This window comes from Mus caroli, unplaced genomic scaffold (assembly GCF_978045245.1).
Source record: "Mus caroli unplaced genomic scaffold, Mus_caroli_1 scaffold_10, whole genome shotgun sequence".
Classification (NCBI taxonomy): domain Eukaryota; kingdom Metazoa; phylum Chordata; class Mammalia; order Rodentia; family Muridae; genus Mus; species Mus caroli.
In genome coordinates, this window is record NW_028227265.1 from 22970171 (window position 1) to 22993872 (window position 23702).

The following is a 23702-nucleotide window of genomic DNA, read 5'->3' on the forward strand; positions in this document are numbered from 1 at the left end:
GGGGGCATGAATGGGCTTGTGTCACTATCTTCCCCGAGGTAAGTTGATGAGTTCCAGCGAGCTAAGCTGGAAAACAAAGACCTCAACAGGGTTCTGACTTCCATTCCCACCCCAGGCCTCAGGCACTTGACAGCCGTAGCCTGTTTTCCCCACAGAAGGAAATGAACTTTAACCTGAGTCCTCTAAGAGGGAAGATGTGCCTGCCGGACCCAGGGAAAGGAACGGCGTTCAGCTGGGATTGTTTCCATAGAAAGTAACGTTAACAAGCACAATCAAAAAAAGGTAGGAGTCCAGTGTTTCCGCCCTAGATAGGAGACACTCGATGGAACTGGAGTCCCTAGCTTAGGTTCAAAACTCCTCTTTTAAAGTCATTCTGTGAAGGCTGGCCACAGATCGTAAAACTGAGAGCACTATACAACTTGCTAAGAGAGCTGGGGAAGAAAGGAAGTTTCTTTGTAAACTGATGGACACTGTGCTGGAGACATCTGTTTTCCCTTAGGTCAGAAATGCCCAGACACCTCCCTCCCAACCCCACGGAAACACTCTTTGTTGTTGTTGTTTTTTTTTGTTTTGTTTTTTTGAGACAGGGTTTCTCTGTGTAGCACTGGCTGTCCTGGAACTCACTCTGTAGACCAGGCTGGCCTCGAACTCAGAAATCCACCTGTCTCTGCCTCCCAAGTGCTGGGATTAAAGGCGTGCGCCATCACCACCCACCCACCCGGCCCGGAAACACTCTTAAAAGGGGAGGATCTGACCTTCATCACAACATGGAGGTGCTACACAGTTCCAATGTCCAATTCCGTCAGATGTTCTGGCAAAACCAAACCATCCATCTCTCTGAGGACCCAAGACCTTCAGTGATCAGTCCTGGCCAACTGACCTGCTGGTGTCGGGTAACTGACTAGAAGACAAGGAAAGTAGCTGTTTGATCAGGGTGTGGCCACAGGGCATCCAAGAGAGTGTCAGGAGAGAATGCATTCAAAGCCTCCATCCTAGTTTGTCTTGGATATACCTTATACAGTGAACAGGCTTCCGAATGAGGGGTAGGATAAGACAGCTCAGGGGAAAGGCACGTGGAACTGACCGGAAAGATCCTGGGACTTTCCTAAGTAAAGCTGTATGTAGATGAGAAAACAACCCACTGAGAAAGGCTAGTTAAAGGTCAAGTGCTGTGGACTGCTACGGGGAGAGAGGGAAACCAGGTGCTGCTGTACACTGCTGGGACAGGCAGCAATGGAAACATATTTTTCTATCACTTAGGAATCCATAAATAAGCCCTTTAGCCCGGGTATGATGCCAGAAACCATCCCAGGTGTGGTAAAAACCAGATTGCTGAGGATCCTCAAGTCTGCTGCTTAAATAGGAGAAAAAAGAAGGACTCAATAACCTTTCAATGAATGCTTAATTAGGCCGTATTACAGGCACTCAAATGTCTACACTACAGCCTCAAATACCATAAAAGAAACCCCCAATGGGAACCAGTGCTCTACAAAGCAGAGAAAAGGTCGCAATGATCCATTTATAGGACTCCTCCAACAATATTAACAATTAATTATACAATATTAATAATTTCACACGGCACAAGTCAGGAGAGACAGAGCTGAGCCCTAGAACCAAGAAGGCGCCCGAGCTTTGAACCCTAACCGTCAGACATCTTCCAAACAAAGGGATACCAAGATGGCGGTGGCGGCGGTGGCACAGTCTTATATATACTAACACCGAAGGCTAAGGCAAGAGGAGAGGGGGGAAAAATGAGCAAGACTAGAACTGAGCGGACTAATGGGGAAAGGCCGTAGGGCAGAAAAGCATGCTGGGAATGTATCTCTGATATGCAGGCTGGGATTCCCAGTGCTTTTGATTGACTCAGAAGCTGCCCCGGGGCATGCTGGGAGGTCCATACCCACACACACTAGCTTCACTGAAGTTAGTCTCTCGCACACTTGGGGTGTACCAGTGCTTCGTCTCCAGGGCTTCTATACTGGACAGGCCGGAATTCCAGCATGAGACCCTGACACTGTCTTCTGGATGTTTAAGGGGTCTGCAGTGTGCTGATGATGGAACTAAAGTGGAAGTCATGCCCACCACTAGTAGTGGCTTTATAAACTCCTGTAGGATAGGTGTGTGTGTGTGTGTGTGTGTGTGTGTGTAAAGCTCCCACAGGTTGTACGACCACCTCCGGGAGTGAGGTTAGGTATCAGATCACCCTCATTTCTGCAGGACTGATAGAGACTGCAGGACTGATCTTGCAGAGAGCCCGATGCAACCTGAGGCCCTCAGCCTGGAGCCCCTTCCCAGCTACCATAGTCTAAAAGTGCTGGAGGAGAAACTGGGAAAGCTGGTTTTGGGCAGACTGATGTGAGACACTTGGATGGATTGAAAGGAGAAGAAGAATCTGGGAGATATGCTTTAAAAAAAAGGTGTGGTTGTGCAAGCCTGAAATCTTAGGACTGGAAAAACCAACACAGGAGGACAGCCAGGGGAACATAGTGGGTTCAAGGCCAGCTTGAGCTATAATGTAAAAATCCTGTCTCCACAACAAAACACACACAAAAAAGGCAAGAAGGTAAATTATTCAGAACAGAAATATAAAGTGTTAAAAAGTGGCATTGCTAGAGAGGAAGTCCAAATACAATTATTAAAATTTGGGAATTTATGGTTGTGTGTTTGTGCGTGATTTGAGTGTACGGGGTGGGGTGTGTGTGTGTGTGTGTGTGTGTGTGTGTGTGTGTGTATGACATCGAGCCAGCTTTGTGGTGACAGTTCTCTCTGTCTACCTTCCTGTATGTCCTGGGGGCTGAATTGAGGCACAGCAAGCATCTGTATTTTCTGAGCCATCTCACGAGGTCCAAAATACCATTTTTAAAATGGCTTTTTTTTTTCTCCTCTTGTTTCCCAGGATGGCGTGAACTCGCTATATAACCAAGGAAGTCCTTGAACTTCTGTTCCACTGCTGAATGCCGGGGACAAAATGCTGCTCTCTCATTTTTATATTTCACAGTTCATTCCTGTTATGACCAGAATGTCCAGAGCAAGTGTCACAAACACAGCTGATAAAACCATCACTAAACTTTTAAAAACATCCATATTTTAAAGATGTGCATATCCTTTACCTTAGCAATAAGGAGGCGGAGGCTGGTAGATCTTTGTGAGTTCAAGGTTAGCCTGGTCTACATAGTAAGTTCCAGGCTAACAACAATAACGCACACTAAAATAAAAAACAAACACACACATCTTCTGCTACTGACCTCCGTACATTCTTCTGAGTCAGTTCCTGAGCACTCATCTTGTGAAGGCGTCTGCACTCTGTGCACATAGGTGCACATAAACTCATGTAGGCATCCTCCTGTGCAGCAGTCTCCTAGATCAAAACATTCTATCCTGCAGGGGAGCTCCTTGAGCAGGAAGGTAAGCAACTCAAGATACCTTCAGGAAGTACCTGAAACTGACCAGATTCACTAGGCCCCTCCCTGCCAGAGTAAGGAGAAAAGAAAGCCCAGCTGCCTGGAAGACAGGCCAGCCCAGCTGCCTGGAAGTGGTTTAGACCAGAGTCCCTTGGAAAGGACACTTTCTAAGCTGTTGAGCTGTTCAAAGCTCCAGTTCCCAGCTTTGTGAGCTGTGATACATGCTAGGGCGGGCTTTGGTGATGTAAATGTCTCTGGAGTAATTTCTGCTCCTGTAGGTAACACCCCCGCGCCCCATTAGTAACCATAATAAAACTCATTGGTTCACCAAGGTGGACTTTGGTAGTATCTGCATTTTGGCCTGTTGTGGGTTCCCTACCTGGGGTGAGTGAGCAGGGAGGTGTGTTTTTGTCTTTAAAACAAACAACAGCCCTCAAAACCATTGATATATGATCTTTACCTCCACTTTCTAGCCACATTGTCCCCCCTCCTTTTCCGCCTCTTACCTCCCCCCACCTTTCTCCCCTCTCTCTCTGAAGCAAGATCTCACTATGTAACCAAGGCTGGCCTCAAAGTCACAATCCTCAGAACTTCATCTTCTCAGTGCTCAGATTATAAACCACGCAGCCTCCCGTTGGTAGGTGTGTGTTTCTGTAGTTTTTTTTCCTTTTTTTTTAAAAATTAGGTATTTTCCTCAATTACATTTCCAATGCTATCCAAAAAGTCCCCAATACACTACCCCCCCCAGTCCCCCACCCACCCACCCCCACCCCTTGGCCCTGGCATTCCCCTGTACTGGGGCATATAAAGTTGGCAAGTCCAATGGGCCTCTCTTTCCAGTGATGGCCGACTAGGCCATCTTTTGATACATATGCAGCTAGAGTCAAGAGCTCTGGGGTACTGGTTAGTTCATAATAATGTTCCACCTATGGGGTTGCAGTTCCCTTTAGCTCCTTGGGTACTTTCTCTAGCTCTTCCATTGGGGGCCCTGTGATCCATCCAATAGCTGACTGTGAGCGTTTCTGTAGTTTTACATACTTATTTGATTCCTTTACTAAAGTGCAATTTTACTTTATCATCATCTTCTTCATCATCTTTGTCTTTCCTTTCTTTGTTTTAAAAGAATGATTTCCCAGCAGTGGTGGTGCACGCCTTTAATCCCAGCACTTGGGAGGTGGATTTCCGAGTTCCAGGACAGTCAGGGCTATACAGGGAAACCCTGTCTCGAAAAACCAACCAACCAACCAAAAACAGAATTATATATTCTATGTATATGAGTACACTGTAGCTGTTCTCAGACACAGCAGAAGAGGTCATCAGATCCTATTACAGATGGTTGTGAGCCACCATGTGGTTGCAAAGGCTGTGGGACTGTCAAGCCCCAGCTGCCCTGAGCCATACACACAGTTCACTATGGAAGCATGTCTCAAATCCTGGGCGTTATGAATTATCTGAAGCTTTCTGGAATGTACCCTTTACATCAACGCAACTGTGCCCCGCACAGGACTGTCTACCACAGCACTATCTCGGATTAAGAAAGAATGTATAAATCTCTTTCAAGGGAAAAATAAGATCAGAAGTGAATGTCTGCTTTAAATACGGAAACCAACTTTTACTGGGCAAAGGGCCTGCTAGCAGAATTTGAAGTCTAAAGAAAAATGTAAGTGGGGGAAATATGTTTTCTTTCTTGCTCTGTTGGAACCACGCTTTCAAGCTCTGAGCAGTCCCGGGAAAGAATGCCGCACGAATACATCTGGCGATTTCCTTCTCTGTCATACAGCTTTATATTGTCTTGATTTTTGGTGATTTTGAATGCTTTTGAAACACTCATTGAGCCATCAGGAAAAAAAATACATTACTGTGAGAACTAATGAGTTTTAAACAGTGCAGACGCCTTATCTTGGGCTTGCAGCAGAGTCTGGCCATAAAAAGCTCAGTTCATCTGGACAGGGTTAAGATGCATAGCTCACTCCATCATCTTTCGGCTGGGCCGGCTGTCTTTCCTAATAAGGCAACCCCTGATAGATTACTAAAAATCCAAACACTTCACAATTTTGGTGCTAACTCCTTCCCACTACCACATCTGTAAAAGATAAAAACAGAGAGCTGGCTCAAATAAATCATGTCCCGTCCACCACTGGAAGACTCCAGAGTGGTTAAAATCATGATAGGTGTACATTTTACAATCTGGAAAGATGCCTGCTTCTCTAAGCTAACAAAGCAAGCTGTGCAGTTATACGGATGCGAGACACAGTCCAGTTGTTTAAAATTCCCGCATGTGTGCTCATGTCTTTGTACAGACAAAGATATACACGTGGGGCCACTGAGATGGCTTAGCTGGTAAATGAGCCTGCTGCCAAGACTTGAGGACCCAAGTTCAATCCCTGGCACCCACGTTCCAGAAAAGATCTCAAGAAACCCGACTCTGCCAACTCGTCCACACACGCAAATAAATATTTTTTAAAAAATGAAAAAGGTCTACAAAATAGGAATATATTAAGCCACTAGCTGTGTTTGCCCATAGAGAGTAGTATCCTGGAAAGAAAACTATCCTCTATTTATTTATGATTTGCTGCTATTGACAGGGAGTCGAGCTGCTAAGTCTAAACTCTGTCTGCTGAGATCAGTGTGGCCCGCGGAGTGGGGAACGACTTAACTGACTTTAGCTCCAACATGGAGTGATGGAACCTCCCTCAAACACAGAGTTTAATGAGCTAATGGTACATATCAGGTCTTTAGAGCCATCCCTGTTACAGAGGCAGTGCCATACATTTTACTGTAAAAATGTTTCTATCTATGGGTAGCACATATATGCGGTTTAATTAAAAACCTCAGGGGGTTGGGAAGATGGCAGCAATTTAGAGCATACACTGCTTCACAAAAGATCTGAGTTTGGTTCCCAGCACCCATACCAGGTGGCTCCCGACTGTCCCTAATGCCAGCTGTGATCCACAAGATCTAAAGGCTCTTGGCTTCTGTGAGCACCCACACTACCCACATACAGTCACATACCCAAATACATACTTAATTATAAATAAAAAAGACTTAAAACAACCACTCAGCCCTATATAAATGATATAAAATAACATATATGGGAGCAGGGTGTTTAAAAGATAAAAGACTCCTCAGAGAATTTTGATTATCAGCCAAACTTGTGAATTACTGGCTCAGAGGCTGAAGGCAGGGATGAAGCAGTGGGTGCAGGGCTAAGCCCAAGCTGGGGAAAAATGGAAGAAAATTCTGGAATGGAATAAAGACCATAAAAAAGAAACTAGAAAAAAAGGGGGGTGCGGGGTGGGAGTTAGCTGGGAACCTGGGCTGAGGGACTGCATAGGGAGAGGGCAGGGTGCGGGCCTGGTGTCCTGTTCTGGCTTGTACATAGGAATCCCACAAGCATCTATTTACCTCATGCCTGAAGGAACAAGATAGGGCTTGTTCTGAGAAGGTAGCTCAGCCAGCAGCCAGACTGAAGCAGGACACCCAGGAAGTGCCAAGGGGCATGGGACCTTCAGCAGACCCTCCAACCGGCTAATTGTCTAAGCAGAGTCTTATCTCCTCAGAACCCTAGGGCATGGGGGCATTCGGAACAGCCAGGTCTGGAGCTGGCATGTCGAGGAACTTGTCCCAGGTCACAGAGTCTGGGGTGAGCATCAGACAGAAAGTTCCCCTTTGAGTGCTCAGCTGTATAGTATGTCTGTCCGTTCTGACCAGTTTAACCAGCGTCTAAAGGAACGTGGGGGTGGGGCACATGGCCTTGCTATACAGTCCAGGTTGATATTAACTCATGGTCCTCACCTCAGCTTCCAAGCACCGGGGAGGATTAGACCCGTGCTACATGTTCAGTTTAGATAGGAGGTCGTATTTCCCTATGAAATGACCTGGGTCAGTGGGTCAGTGGGTCAAGGTGACCGCTTCCAAGTCTAACAGCTTGAGTTGGATGCCCAGAACCCACATGGTGGAAGGAGAGAACCAACTCCTGCAAGCTGCCTTCTGACCTCCATGGCACACACGCATGCATACGTAACAGAAGACAGACCAGAAAAAGGGCTGTGGTTCTCTAATTCGAGAGAGTAAGCCAGGCTTGGTACAATACTCACGTAATCCCACCACCTAGGAGGCTGAGGCAGGAAGGTCTCCAGTTCCAGGCTAGCCTGAGTTACATAGCAATACTCTTGTCTCAAGTGTTAAGAGAATCTTTTTAGAAATATGTACCAGCGCCCCACACACATAATTCTAGAATTAAAATCTTGCTACTCATGTCTTCTACCACTGATCTAGCTATACCTCCAATTCTCTTACACAGTCTCTTCATGTATTTATTGAAACAAGGTCTTGCTATGTAGAGCAGGCTGCCTCGCCCCACAGTCTTCCTGCCTCAGACTCTTGAGTACTAAAATTATAGGCATGCACCATCATGCCCAGTTTTCAGGCTCCCTCTATTCTCCTGTCTCCAACTTCCAAGTACTTGGATCTCTGGCATGTGCCTCAATGCCTGGCCCTGAAGCACTCTCAAATGGGCAAAGATGGGATCCTCAGGTTAAGGGGGGGCGGTGGGGGAAGGAAGGCCTGGAGTTACATCTCCTTAGCCTGGAGTTCTCCATTCAAGTCCTGAGGGGAAGCAGCCCAGCACATCTCCTCACTGAAAGAGGTTTTCCCACCAACTGGCCGTGTGGCTCAGAGCCTTCCCCTCTGTGGCTAGTCAGTGATGAAGCCAAAGCGGTGAAACCAAAGAACCAGTCAAAGAGAAAGGAAGCTGTTCACCGGGCTGGCTTTCCTAGGATGAGGTGTTTCTGAGCAGCCCAGCAAGACGGAGGTAACTGCAGCCTGGGTAGCATATGGTGGTTTCTAGACCACCGATATGGATGCTTCTGGTTTGGAATTTGGTAGTGGAGGAGACAAGAAGGGGGTGGGGTCGTTCAAGCTCTCCTATCCAGGGCCAGGGGTGGGAGGTGAGGGTTGAGGAGAGGCAGAAGATAAACTGCCAGTGGCAGTGTCTGCTAAGAATGTCAGTCTGAGCCGGGTCAGGCCTGGTATCTGAACTCCACCCCGCCACCCCCCCCAACTCCCCCATCCTAAGGAGAAGCCAGGGCTGTTGGATACAAGCGTTTCCCCACCACCACTCCAAGTTCCTGGTGATTAACAGAAGCCAGGGGAGGGAACAGGAATTCAAGGCTCCTGAGTCAGAAGTTAACTATTTCCAATCTTCCCCTAGCTTGTCTGGGGCCAGAGGACTTTGCCATTGCTTTCCCTCAGCCACTTGGGTTCCCACATGGTTAGTACTGTATCCTTAGGGAGGTTCAAAGCCGGATCTCACAACTTTCTAGTAGATGACACTGGGCAAGTCACAAAATTACTAATGTAGGTTTTCCAGCTAATGTACAAAATTACCAATGTAGGTAGTCTAGCTAAATGGGGCCCATTCCCCCTGCCCTGGGGCTCTTGGAGGATTAAAGGGGCTTAAAGTAGCAAGTGTGGTTCTGGAATGCAGTAAGCTCTCAAAAAAAATGGACTCAGGGGCTGGCAAGCCGAGTCGGTGGATAAAGGTGCTTGCCACCAGGCCTGACTGACCCAGTTTGCTCCCTGGATCCCACAGGGCAGAAGGAGAGAAGTCAACTCTTGCAAGTTGCTCTCTGACCGCCACTCATGCATCTATGTACGCACACGAATACAAGACAAATAAATATTAATCATAATAATAATAATAAACATTATAAAAAAATAAAAGAAATGTCATTTCGGCTGATAGCTTTTGACCATTTTCCTGCCAGTTCCTCTGCCCAAATCAATGAAGTGAGAGGCAAGGCTCAACGCAAGACACATCGGCTGGTGTGAGGAAAGCCAGGAAGCGGGTGGTAGCGTGGGCGAGGCCAGCACCTTGGCTCAGGAGGACTTCTGTGAGGCTAGGACCGTGCCCAAGCATCCGGCCTGCCTTTCCCTAACATCACCTTGCTAACATCAGGCTCAGACACTCCCAAACAGCTCTCGATTGCTCTCCCGCCTTAAATCCTATGGCCCAGCCATATAGGATGTAGTTAAAACCCTAGAGCCCATGCTGTTCACCTGCAGGAACATCCCCTGCCATCCCGGCTAGAGTCCAGCACTCTAGCCGTTTCTCGGCCTCTAGCTGAGACATCGTTCGTTTCCTATGGTATTCCCTTGTTAGCTCGGTCTCACTTCCCACTCCCCTTTTCTCTCACAGTGGCCTCCGAAGCTCGGGGCTTTCGTACATTTGCTCACTCACGTATCCCTGGCACGTGCCTGTAATCACAGCACTAAAGAGGACAAAGAAAGAAACTCATTACTCCGAGGCTAGCCTCAACTACACAATGAGAGCAGCCTAAAGTGGGGCGGGGCGTGGGGCGGGCGTGGGGCGGGGCATGGCAGAGGCGGGGCGGGGCGTGGGGCGGGTGTTGAACTGAGGACGCACACCTCATTATGATGCATACATAAAATTCTAATGTAGGTAAAGTAGTCTATGGTATCCGAAGCCAGAACAGTGGTTATCTTGAGAGAAGGGTGTTGTTGGGCAAGGGTCACCTAAGTTTTTGGTGACGCCAGTGGTCTGTGTGCTGGTACCTAGGTATCTTCAGCTGGTGATGTGTCAATAAGTACTTTGGTACTTATTCCAGCACAGTTAACTCTTTTCTTAAAATTATATTTATTTAGTTAGCTATGGAGGGGGAGGAGGGAAAGGCATGTGACCTGGTGAGAGGTCAGAGGACAACCTGCAGGAATGGTTATCTCCTTCCACCATGTGGGTCCCAGGGATCAAATTCAGGTCACTGGGCTCGGTGACAAGGGCCTTAACATGCTGCCATCTTGCCAGCCCTCAACATCAAGTCTCTGGACAGATGCCTCACTGATCTTGGCAGGGGAGGCCCTCTCCTCCAAACATTCTAAAAACCACTTTAGCTTCTGGCTCTAGTTATTCACTGTCCACCTTCCTACGAAGCAGAGGCGAGGACACTCATTCTGGGTAACCTAGGAACAGAGTGTTATGAGAGGACGTGATGAGAGGTTTGAGACTGGCTCCCCAGACACACTGGATGGTGATAGAGAGCAGAGTCTTCAGCAGCCAGCCCTCCCCTCTGCTGAGGGAGGAAGGCAGCTGGCCGGGCTCCAAACCCCAGTTCCCTACCACTCATTCCTCTGAGGCAGATTTATGGGGCACTATAGACTCAATCCCCTTGGGCTATGGAGGCAGCCAACCGGGTTCTGCATCCTGGAGTTACTGCAGAGTGCCCCAGTGACTCCATTTTACATGGAAGGGGAAGGTAACTAGCACCTGCTTTGCAAAGGATTAAAATATAGCTCACACCAGACTGTAAGCTTCCCAAAGGCAGGGACTTTGTTTAGTTCACTGCTTTAGATACCCCTGAAATATACAGATGATCAATTACACATTTACTGAAAGAATGAAGAAACTCCAAACTAAGGGTGGTTTTTATACCAAAAGCTGAGCTAAACACAGCCATCTTGAAACTAAGTCAGACTCAGCCAAGGTCACTAAAGAACTCAGAGCTGCCATTAGCCTTCAAACTTACCCAAAGGCTTCCTAAGAATTGACTGATAGAGTGAGTGTCTCTGACTAAGGTCTTAAAGCTGCTTCTCTCAATTGGGATAATCTTTGTTTGCACACCTGGTAAAGACTGTCTTGTTTTATTCAAATGCTGATTTCTGAACCAGAAGTCAGAGATCTGATTTCAGGGTGGATGTGGGTATTGTCAAGCATCTCCTGCCTCATTGTTTTGTAAACATCTTCTCTATCACCTTCTGACTGGTCAATTAAAGAAGCTGAACAGCCAATAGCTGGGCTGGAGGGTTAAGGTGGGACTTCCGAGCAGAAAGAGAGGGCCTCAGATGGGAAGCAGAGGCAAATTCCAGTCCAACACGAAGAAGAAGCAGGTGCCGGAACAGAATAAGAGGGACAGGTGACTAGTGAGACATAGGCCAGGCCAGCATTGTCAGATTAGAATAGCTAGTAATCTGCCCAGCTATAGTGCCCAAAGTTTATTAGATATTTTTCTTTCTTTCTTTCTTTCTTTCTTTCTTTCTTTCTTTCTTTCTTTCTTTCTTTCTTTCTTTCTTTCTTTTTTTTTTTTTTGAGACAGGGTTTCTCTGTAGCCCTGGCTGTCCTGGAACTCACTCTGTAGATCAGGCTGGCCTCAAACTCAGAAATCTGCCTACCTCTGCCTCCCAAGTGCTGGGATTAAAGGCATGTGCCACTACGCCCGGCTATTAGATATTTTCTTTACTTACATTTCAAATGTTATCCCCTTTTCTGGTTTCCCCTCTGAAAACCCCCTATCCCCTCCCCCTGCTCACCAGCCCACCCACTCTAGCTTCCTGGCCCTGGCATTCCCCTATACTAGAGCATAGAACCAAGGGCTTCTTCCCCCCACCGATGACCAACTAGGCCATCCTCTGCTACATATGCAGCTAGAGCCATGAGTCCCACCATGTGTTTTCTTTGATTGGTGGTTTAGTCCCAAGGAGCTCTGGGGTTACTGGTTAGTTCATATTGTTGTTCCTCCTATGAAGCTGCAAACCCCTTCAGCTCCTTCGGTCCTTTCTCTAGCTCCTTCACTGGGGACCCTGTGCTCCATCCAATGGATGGCTGTGTGCAGTGCCCAAAGTTTATAATAAATTTAGTAAGTCCCTGTGTCCTTATTTGGGAGCTGTGTGGGGCATAGAAAGGCCCAGGGTTACAGGTAAGGTGACTGTGGTCCATCACTTCTAATAACTCAACTCATATCTCACAAGTTCACGCTGATCACTTATTTGTCCGTGCTCCCAGATCACACTTGAAGGGCTAGGAATCTCCCATGGGAGGGGCCAGAATAGAGGAACAGTTCTGTTCCCCTCCCCTCAAGATTAACTTCTCTAGTAAAACCCCTAATATTAGGGCCCTTGGAGATGCTGCGTCTCCCTGTGGAGAAATGTTTTTGAAAAATGCTATAATGAAAACATCTGACTATCTGGGCATGGGCTCACCTTTATCCACAGTACTCAGGAGGCAGAGGCAGGCAGATCTGTGAGTTCAAGGCCAGCCTGGTCTAAATAGTGAATTCTAGGCCAGGCAGGGTTACATAACAAAACCCTGTCTCAAACAAACAAACAAACAAACAAACAAACAAACAACTAAGTGCTCACAGGAGTAGGGTAGGGATTGTGACTGGTGGCTGTGAGACTCAAGACCCAGCATTTTGATTCTTCCTTCCACACACCATGGGAATCAAAAATTTACATTCAAGTCCTAGCTGGGCACTGCACAATGACTCTGGTGAAACCACAGTCACAGGAGTTTCTTTGCAAAGTTCCAGGCTAGCCAGGCCTACGTAAATGAGATCCTATCTTTAAAAAAGGGGTTGGGGCAGGGGTTAAAAAAAAAAAAGGGCTGACCTTCACAAGGGAGTCTTGATTTCTTCCAATGGACTTACTGGGTGTTGGGCAAGCACCAGGTAAAAGTTCTATCTGGGAACTCAAAGATGTTTATGAACTGTTGAACAAATTAAAACCAGGAAGCTGAGCCTTTGTTTCTCCATCTTTAAAACTTCTTACGGGGTTTCTTAAGTTCCACCTCTGAAACTAAGACCTCAAAGTATTTAATATTCACCTTACCTACTTCAAGGGAATGTTAAGAAGGTAGAGCAAGCTCAGAGTTGTAGAAGGGCTTTGAAGAGAAAGGCGGGCGTGCGCGCGCGCGCGCACACACATACACACACACACACAAACAAGGCGTTAATTATACCAGTTCATTTCTTTGAGCTCAACTTCATAGCTGCTTGTAATATTCATAACCCAGGGGCAAGGAGGGAGGGTTGTAATATGGAAAAGTGTTGTTTGTTTGGCCAAACTTGGGGGTTTGTATGTACCTGCAGGATAAGTCTTCTAGCCCTGTCAGATCCAGGGACGCTGATGTTTCAAGAATTGGGGAGTTAGGGTGGGAATTTAGTGTCAGCTGAAGACTAGGAGGAAAGATACTGGGGAATGAGACCTGCATATTTTTGTTGTTGTTGGGGAAGTTTCATTGATTTAAGTTGATGAAGTTTAGTTTTATAGTGCTGAGTATCAAACCCAAGGCCTTACTCTGCCCCTGAGCTAAAGCCACAGCTGCACTTAGCTATTTTTAAGAGACTGTCGCTTGGGCTGGAGAGATGGCTCAGTGGTTACGAGTGCCAGTTGTTTCTGCAGAGGACCTGGGTTCAGCTTCCAGCACCCATATCAGGAGGCTCTCAATCTCTATACCTTCAGTACCAGAGAACTGGAACCCTTTTCTGCCTCTGCAGGCACACATGTGCTGCACATACATACATGCAAACTCTCTCTCTCTCTCTCTCTCTCTCTCTCTCTCTCTCTCTCTCTCTCTCTCATATACACTTGGGCTAGTGGATGAAAGAGTTTGCTGAGCAAGCCTGAAAACTTGAGTTCAATATCAGGAAGCCACAGAGGGAAGAAAAATAGACTTCTGAATGCACTCTGGCCACAAATAAATATTCTTATTGGGTGTTTTTTGTTCGTTTTGGTTTTTTGATAAAGGGTCTCACTATGTTGCCCTGGCTGGCCTGGGAGAGCATCTGCCTATGGCTCCTGATGGGATTAAAGGCATGCATCACCACAGCAAACTAAGTAATTTTTTAAAAAAGAGCTAGGATTTTGCTATAGTCTCTATGTTGGGCTAAATTCCTGGGACCAAGAGATCCTGTCTCAGTCTCTGAAGCAGCTGGGACTGTAAGCACACCATCTAGTTTGCAAAGTCTCAACTTACTAGCACTAAGTGGACCGGAAACTTGCTTTCACTCAAGACCAAAGTGATTTCCCATTTCCAGGGAAGTCTGTCCCGAGAGTCAGTAGTGTTTGTCAGGAAAATCACGATGTGCCAAGCACATTAGTCCACTCTCTGTTTTATTAACCAGGTACATTCTTGGTACAAGCCTACCATTTTCACAATCATAAACCAGACATCAGAGAAAGCAGAATTTCCTTAGGAAAAAAAAAAGTTTTAAAATTGGTGATGTCACCAGGAAGCTCAGGCCAACTCAACCATGTAATCAAAACCCTGATCAGCAACCTCAAGCCAAGGGAAGTGACGGCTAATCTGATACTTTTTGCTTCAGTAAGGAAGATAAGACACTACTCAAAGCCATACCTGCTCTCTGAATACAGTAGAGGATGTGGAGGTGGCGGTGAGGGCCAGGGTGGGGGCGTGGGGTGGGGGGAGGTGGATTTGGCAGAGATCTGGTCAGCCATAGAGCTTCCTCAGGGAGCCAGAATTGGATTTGGGGCCCTGGCCAAGTTAACATTTTTACAGGTTGGCTCAGTTGCAGTTTGTTAGCCCGCCAGTAATAAACCCATGTGCAAGAATTTAAAGTTTATGAGGCATGGCCTCTTACTGCCTGGGCTCTGGCTCCCTACAGCCAAGCCTTTAAGGAACCTAGCCTAGCCTGGGTGTTAATTGTTTTGTCAATCTGCAGAGTTATTTGAGGAAAAAAATTTTTTTTTTCTTTTTTAAAAAGGCGTTCTACAGACACAAGGGTCTCACTTTTCTTTTGGAGAAACAAAGGAAAGTCATTCTGCCTCTCAGCATGGACACCCCCATATTCAAGCTGTGGACGTGTGGACCTGAGGTGAGAAGCACTAGAAAATGCTAGGTGGCAGATGCTTTTTGGAAGTCAGCAGAAACTAGAGATCCCCTTCACAAGTTCTCTGGAATTTAAGGATCCGACTTACTCCTGGTTTAACTACTTGGGTTTGAACTCCCGAGAAAATCCCACTGTCCTCTGTAGTCAAGAGCCCGCCAACCAGCTGATAGATGCCCGAGTCTCATGACACACTGGTGGTTCTCAGTACCGAAATGACCCTCCACTTTTATGTTTTTGAACTTGAGTGGAGAAAATCCGCAACAGAAAGATCAAAATGTGCTTTGATCGCTCCCTCACTGGTCGGCTTGGGACGCAGATTGCCTTCCCTTCCCCCGCGACTCAAGTAATTAACACCCTAGTACCAAGACGCTTGGAGTGAGGGACCTAGTGTTCCCGGTGCGTGATGCCCTCCGCCCAGGTGTGCCAGGCCATTCGCAGGCAGGCTGCAGGGGAGCAGGCCCTCCGGGAATGGCAGGGTTAAGAGTGCATTCCAGCTGCCCGGGAAGAAGGGGGCGGGGAGGGCAGCCTGGAGAAGAGAAACAGACCCGGTCTGTCTGTCGGAGACACAAAGCACGGTTCACAAAGGGGGCCAGAGAAGGGGCAAAGGGGGCTGCTCAGGGCACGGTTCATCCCCACACCTGCGCGGGGGTTGCGGGAGGAATGTGCACTGCGCATTCCTCTGCTGTGGCGGGGCGGGAGAGTTTTCCACGTCGGGGCTGGGTGAGGGGCTTAGCCGCGAGGCACCGAGAGGTCAAGATAAGCAACAACAGCAGCAGCGAGGCACAGAAGAGCTGGACGTTAGTAGGCGCACCGTTGCTCAGCCTTCTCGCGCCCAGCCCAGTCCAGGAGCCACTTTCTACGCCTCCCCGGGATGTGGGGTGGCTCCAAGACTTCCCAGCTCTGCTCTAGACAACCTTCCGATGCGCCACAGTAAAGCGAAGCACGTGTGGTCTTCCGCACTGTGGCTCCATCCAGGCTGGCTCCGGGAGGGGTCTTACCTTTCCCCAGCGCTTGGCTCGGCTCCAGGTCAGTTCCTTCCACCTCCAAGGTCACTCCAGCCTCCCGGATGAAGCCCGCTCGGTAGGGCTCGGAGACCACGCTGCGTAGCCAGCAAACCTGAGTGTGAGGGTAGAAGGGTTAAAGAGGAGCCTGAGTCACAGGCATGCCTGGTTCTGTACACCCATTCTTGGGAGTCCTCGGGGGGGGGGGAGCGCTCCGGGACAACCTTGGCCCCAAGGAGCCCAGCCCTAAGACTCCCCCGACGCCCGCAGTGTGAGAACCCCACCCGCCCTCCAGGGAGCAATCCGGGTTAGGACCATGGCAAAGCACTGTGGTACCTGGAGCAGGAGGAGCAGGAGGAGCAGGAACGCATGAGGCCCACTAAGAAGCTCCATGACTGAAGGGAGGTGAGAAGGCTGCCGCGACGGTGGGGCGCGCTCCGCTAAGCTCCGGGTGCAGCTTTGAGCACCGCGGCTCGCTGGAGCCCGCGGGAGGAGGCCAGGTGCGCTCAGGTAGCTGCTGATTGGTCCAACGTCACAAGGTCCCGCCCCCTCGCAGGTGGGGTCGAGGCCAGCCTGCCGAAGGCACTCTCGAAACCCCTAATGGTCCTCCCTGGTGCCCTCCGCCGTCCTCCCTGCTCTTCTGGAACTACTTCTGAAAGGTACCCCGTGGCTCTTGCAGTCTCTGGCTTCGATGGAAAATAATCTAACAAAACAAAACCCCCAATCCACTCCACCTCAGCCTCTGCAGCACGGGAAGACAAATATTCCATTGCTGGCAGCTACAACGGAAAAAAAAGTGGAGACGCATCTGAAACCCGACAAAAAACAGAGGCTCCCCATTCATGCTGCCGGAGGCGCTGTGTTCAAAGCTTTGATGGAGGCAGGGCGTGTCTTTACACCCGCTACAGAGGGGTCTGCCCTCTGCCACTTTCTCTACCTCTCACACTAGGCCGGGGAGAGGCGGGGGCGGGGGCGGGGGAGCGCTCCCGGGTTTTAAAAGTGGCATCGAGGTCTCAAAGGACCGCGGTACGCGATCTGATACACGTGTGAGAGAATAGTAACTTCCGTTTGCAACTGGACAAATGGAAGGCAGCTTTTACAGAAAGTCCCAGAGTTTGGAAGCCATAGTAACTTCAAAGGGCTTGAGGTAGGGCACAAGCTATTTTTTTTTTTTTTTTTTTTTTTGTTTTTTTCGAGACAGGGTTTCTCTGTGTAGCCCTGGCTGTCCTGGAGCTCACTTTGTAGACCAGGCTGGCCTCGAACTCAGAAATCCGCCTGCCTCTGCCTCCCAAGTGCTGGGATTAAAGGCGTGCGCCACCACGCCCGGCACAAGCTATTTGTTATTAGCCACATTATTTCCGGCACCCCCAACATAAATGTTTTCTTCCTCCAAATATAAATGTTTCCTTAATTTTATGTTAAATGCAAACAATGGAGATTTTTGCGTTATTTATTATTGTCATATGTGTGAATGGCCCATCGCACACATGTGGAGGTCAGAGGACGACTTTGTGGAGTTGGTTCTCGCCTTCCTCCTTTAAATGGGTTCTGGGATTGAACTCAGGCCATTAGGACTGTGCGTTACCTGCTGGGCTCAAACTTTTTTTTTAAACATTTATTTATGTATTTACTTATTTATTTATTTTATGTGAGTACACGGTTGCTGTCTTCAGACACACCAGAAGAGGGCATCAGATCCCATTACAGATGGTTGTGAGTCACTATGTGATTGCTGGGATTTGAACTCAGGATCTCTGGAAGAGCAGTCAGTGCTCTTAACCTCTGAGCTATCTCTCCAGTGTGCTTTACTTGCTAAACCATCTCCTTTGCCCGTTTTTGTGTTTGCTTGTTTGTTTTTTGTGTTTTTTTGTTTGTTTGTTTTCTTTTGTTTTGAGGCAGACTCTCACATTGTAGTCTCAGACTGGCCTTGAATTCATTCAAACCTTCCGTCTCTGGCTCCTAACTGCTGGGATAAAAGACAATGACCCACAATGACCAGCTTAACAATGATGACTTTTTTAAAAAAAAAGGGTAATGTGTCTCAGGCTGGCCTGAAACTCACTATGCACCTGGAGATGGCCTTGAACTTCCGATTCCCCTGCCTCTACCTTCCTAGTACTAAGACCTTGTACCTAGTACTAAGACTTGCCACCCCCGTCCGTGCACAGGCTCCAACTGCCCCATTTCCCATGCCCTTTCCCTGTAAAGGCATCTCTCCCCCATCCCCTGCCCCTCCTCTCTGCAATGCTGGAGATTGAACGCATGACCTTGCACACCTGCCAGGCAAGTGCTCCACTGCTGAGCTGCAGCCTCAGCCCTGGATGAGACAAGCTTTCTGAACCAACGTATCCCCCCCCACCCCATTCTCCGAGTGCGCCTCATCTTCCATTGCTCTCCAGAGGATCCCAGGATGATGCTTTTTCTCCAGCTAGCTCAGCTTTAGAGGTTTATGTTTGTTTTGTTTTGTTTTGTTTGCCTTCAAGTATTAACCTGTACCTACCTGTCCTTTCTACCCAAGTCTCTGGCTGAGCAGTAGAACTTATGATGTAATCAGGCAAGCATTGGCTCTACTCGATTTACTGGGTGGGATTTAGACTCGGGTCCCACCTTTACTGAGGCATAACCCTTACCTATTCAGCTGTCACTGGGATTATTTTGATACCTACCCTCTGAAAGTACTGTACTAGAGCCAGGAGAGGAGTGTGCCTTTAATCCCTGCACGGGATGTGGAGGCAAGATGATTACTGCAAGTTCAAAGACAGCCTACACTACATAGTGAGTCTTTGTTTCAAATAAAGGACTAGACTAGAGGAGACGGCTCAGTGGATAATGTGCTTTGGTAAGTCCCAAGTTCAAGTCCCCAGATTCCACGGAATGTGGATGGCAGTAGCCCATCTGTAAGGATCTCCTATGAAGAGATGGGGGGAGGGCAGAAGGAAGCCAGCAGGCCAGCCAGCCTGGTTCATACAGTGTCAAACAGAGACCCAATCTCAAACAAGGTGAAAGATTGTATTGTCTCAGAGACTGTCCTCCGGCCAATGCACGTGGCCCCTACTCATACTCATGAACACACCTCTCTCTCTCTCTCTCTCTCTCTCTCTCTCTCTCACTCACACAGAGAGAGCGCGGGGGGGGGGTGTAGGAAGAGGAGCTCGGCTGTATTAGAATTAAACGAAGATGTGTACTTGAGGATTAAACAGATTAACGTGTTAAAAACGCTGAACTCAGTAGCTGGCACTGAGCAAGAGCTCAGTGTTGTCGGTATTAGGACTCTAGGATGCGGCTCATTTAGTTTTCTCTGCCTCGCCAGCTAGGGAACTGGCTAGCGCTCCCAGTTCCACAACTAAGAGAATGAGCAGTGTCAGAATCCTTCAATTTCGCCGCTGCGGGTAGCCGGCATCTGCCATCTCTGGAGTCTTCAGTGATCCGCGTAGTCCTAGCAGCTGTGGGAGGAGGTGGCAACTTGCAGAAAAAGCCCAAGGCAGCTTAGTGGTCCAGCTCTCCTGCTGGGGACGCTTGCCAAATCCTAGGTGCCCGCCGGAGCTGCTCAATGCTCTAACCTAGAGGGGACAGAGTGGCTCGACCTATCCTCACCCCCAAAGTTCCTCCAGCGCCGGCCCGGAGCCAGACGAAACCATTAGGCAGACAGTTAAACACAAACGAGCCTCAGGATACAGGCCCTAATTAAGTAAACACTCGGCTGGAGAGCTGTGGAGCGCGCTCATTTCCGCCTCCTTCCAGGGCACTCTGCATTCCGGCGGGGGGCCGCGAGCAGAGCGGAGAAAACGACACTCAGCTCTTCGGGCGAGCCTGGACCACGACGCTGCCTCCTGCGCAGCTTCTCCAGCTGGTCATTCATCAATTCATTCATGTAACTAAATGAATCTCAGTCTTGAGTTTCAGTTAAATTTCCCAGATAGCCTGATCATGAGTTCAAGGTCAGCATGGGATGTGTATGTGCGCGCGCGCGCGCGCGCGTGTGTGTATCTCCAAGCTCTTGTTTGGAAAAACAAAACAGATGCCCAGAATTTGCTTCCTCCACCCACAGCCAGTGATACCTGGTGTAGGTGACAGCCCCAGCATCCTTCCTTTCCAAACAGACAAACGCTAAGATGTAATTGCACCAGAGTTCCCCTGTGCACCTGGCTGATGCTCTCTTTGGGACTAGGTCTGTACTCACACCGCCGCGCCCCTTCTTCATCTGGTCTCCCGTTTGGTTAACAGTTCCTCCTGGGAGCACTTCTTGATGTGTCTTGCTGGAACAAGCTTGGAACTGAAGAAGGACCAAGAGCTTCTTCTGTTTGGGGATATGTCAGAAGCCTGCCGTGGTGTGATGAGGAGGCTGTGGTTGTTGTCTGTGCCACCGCAGAAGACCAATGTGGCTGGGGGATGTGCTCTGTCACAAAGGCAACACGCGGAGTCTGGCACCTTACAGTGGAAGGCAGGCTTGCCGAGGTTGGACCCTGGGTTCCTGGAGCCTTCACATCTCTATTAGTCAGTTTTCTGTAACAATAAGAAAATGCCAGAGGCATGCAAGTGAGAAAGAGAAAGGTTTGTTTGGAGTTTTGGAGGTTCCAGTCCACAGCTGAGAGACCCCAAAGTATTGGGTCTGTGATAGCAGCATATGATGGCAGAGGTTTATTGCGCAAAACCCACCTGCCTCCTGGTAACCTTGGAAACAAAGAATGGAAGAAGAGGCATCAAGCTTCAGAACATGTCCCTAGTGGCATGGGGAGACACTTTTCTTCAGTGGTGTAGCAGATGGGAGTAGGTGTGATTGAGAGGGGGTCAAGAAATAATGCAGGTGTGTGTGTGTGTGTGTGTGTGTGTGGCAATGTAATCAAAATACAATGCATAAGATTGCCCTAAAAGTTAACTTTAGGAAACAAAAGTCCATGGGCTGGTGAGATAGTTCAGCAGTTCAGAGCACTGTAGCTCCTGCAGGGGACCCAGGTTCTGAACACCCACATGGTGGCTCACAACCCCCTCTGTAACTTCATTTCTAGAATTGGATGCTCTTTCTTGGCCTCCTCAGGCACCAGGAACATAAGTGGTGCACATATACACATGTGGACAAACATACACCGAAAATAAAGTTTAAAAAGGTAAACAAAGCCTGGCATGGTGGCGCACGCCTTTAATCCCAGCACTCGGGAGGCAGAGGCAGGCGGATTTCTGAGTTCGAGGCCAGCCTGGTCTACAAAGTGAGTTCCAGGACAGCCAGGACTATACAGAGAAACCCTGTCTCGAAAAACCAAAAAAAAAAAAAAAAAAAAAAAAAAAGGTAAACAAACAAACAAACTGATTTTGGGCTCCAGAGATGACTCAGGGTGAGGAGCACTCACTGTTCTTGCAGAAAATGTTAACTGGGTTTGTTCCAGGCACCCACATGGCTGCTTACAGGCATTCTTAATTCCAGTTCCAGGAAATCTGAAGCCCACTTCTGGCTTCTCCAGACATGCACAAAATGTATATGCAGACAAAATACTCAGATGCATAAAATGAATTTTAAAAAAATTAAAATTTGTAGCATTAACAGGTCAAATACTAAATAACAAAATATAACAATGTGTTCCCAACGATCACCAGGTCCTACATTTTTTTGTGTGTGTTTATGTGTGAGTTTTTTGGAAAGGCGATTTTACTGTGTCTATGTTGTTCTGGAACTCTGTACATCAGATAACCTCAAATGCACAGAGATCTGCATGTCTCTCTCAAGGAGTGGACCACTGTACCTATCCCCAGCCCCCAGCTCTTAAATACTCATCATTTCCCATTAGTGGACCTTGCAGACCAATCTTTGGAGACTTTGGGGTACAGGGAGGTCTGGGGATAAAACCCGGGGCTTTGTGTGTGCCAGGCACTGCACCACTGAACTATTTCCCCAGACCACTTTGGGAGACCAAGATCCAAACTGTAATACCATTTCCAACAGCGCATAGCCTGTTGGACACTCTCCAGGTCCACGGGGCTGGAACTCTTCCCCTTTCCTTTCCAGAAAAAAGCCCCTTCTCAGAGTTCCTTGACTGCATTTTGTATTTAAATGTTTGCCTTTTACTGTGCTGTAAAAAATCTCTGGTGCCTCTGCTTTCCGCTCAGTGTCTCAGTTGCTAGACTCTCTGCTATCTTTCTCCCCGCTTCCTCCCACCTTAAACCCTCCTTGGGGACAGAGGCTAAGCCTGTCGGAATTGAACGGCTCCAGACTTACCCACACCCACACGGGGAAGTGTATGTGGTGAGTCTCTCTCCTCTCTCTCTCTCTCCCTCTCTCTCGTGTGCGCACGTGTGTGTGTGTGTGTGTGTGTGTGTGTGTGTGTGTGTGTGTGCTCCCAGTGCATGTAGCAGGCAGGTGCAAACACACAAATGTATGCAGATGGAGGTTCGAGGCTGTTTTTCATTCAGGAATCTTCTATGACTCTTCTACCTTATTCTTTGAGGCAGGGTTTCTCATCAAACCCAGAGCTTACCAATATAGCTACTTTCACCAGCCAGGTTCCTTTGGGGGACCCCATGTTTCCACCTTCCTAGACAGAATGACAGATGAGCCACCATACCCACCACGCTAATTTATAGGAGTTCAGATGATCTGGATCTGTTCTTTTGCTTGTATTAAAAGCACTTTTGCCGATGAACCATATTCCCACCACTCCATCCCTTATTTTTTTAGATAGTGTTTCATGTAGCCCAGGTTGGCTCTGAACTCACTAATAGTAGCGGGTGTCCTAGAACTTGCAGACCGTCTGTCTCCATCCCCCAGATGCTAGGATTCCACTATTCCCAGCTTATGTGATATTAAGGATGAAAGCCCTGGGCATGTTCTATCTTCAGCCCTTGTTTTTACTGAGGTGGGGGTCTTTGGCTAACCTCAACCTTGATTATGTAAGTCAGGCTGGCCCTGAACTCCTGATCCTTCTGCCTCAGTGCAGGGATTAGAGGTGGGTACCACCACACTCAGTTACTTGGGTTTGAATCAAGCCGTGGAAGATGACTGCCTGCCTGGGTTATCTACTGACCCTTTACATCCTCTGGAGCTGGTCATTCCCACTTGGATGTTACCAAAAACCAACTCCTCACCTTGCCATGCAAACCTGCTCCCATAATCCTCTGCAGCAAGAAACAGCTGCATCCTGCCCGCAGCTTGGGTGAGCCATCTGTGAGCCTTGGCTCACGGCATCTTCTGTACTGGTGTCCATGTGATTCCCCAGAACATTAGGAGCGGTCCATTTCCGGCCTCTGCCAGGACTGATGTTCCAAGAGATCCCTTGGAGCCTTTCCCATGCCTGGAAGGTCTCTAGAGGTGAGTCCTCAAAGAGCCGCTCCCTGATGACTCTGCATGGAGAACACACACACCCTATTCTCTAATTACTCTTATTCTTATTACTATTACTTCTACCACTACTACTTTGAGACAGAGTCTTACTATGCAGTACTCTGTGGCCTAGAACTTCTGTAGACCTGACTGATCTTGAGCCTGTTTCTGCTTTCTGAGTGCTGGGATTAAAGGCGTGTTCCTTGGTCTAGTCCACGTAGTGAGTTCCAGGACAGCCAGAGCTATAAGAAGACCCTGTCACAAAAACCAAAACAAACAAACAAACAAAAATGATAAAGTGTTTGTTTTGTTTTGATTTTGGTTTTGTTGGGTAAGGTACCAGACCATA

At 48.2% G+C, this 23702-nt stretch overlaps 1 protein-coding gene across 2 annotated transcripts in view; it reads right to left on the reverse strand.

The window, feature by feature from the left end:
* The window catches only part of Cdh3 (cadherin 3), a 45850-nt gene extending 29315 nt beyond the window's left edge, over positions 1-16535 (reverse strand). The window contains exons 1-2 of one of the 2 annotated variants that reach the window (XM_021170341.3): positions 16381-16535; positions 16042-16159 (exon numbers count right to left, since the gene is read on the reverse strand). In XM_021170341.3, the coding sequence (XP_021026000.1) occupies positions 16042-16159; positions 16381-16437 (175 nt within the window). In that variant the 5' untranslated portion in view covers positions 16438-16535. The remainder of the gene's footprint in view (positions 1-16041; positions 16160-16380) is intronic. The other variant, XM_021170340.3, reaches the window with a different exon arrangement.
* Between the last annotated feature and the right edge of the window lie 7167 nt (positions 16536-23702).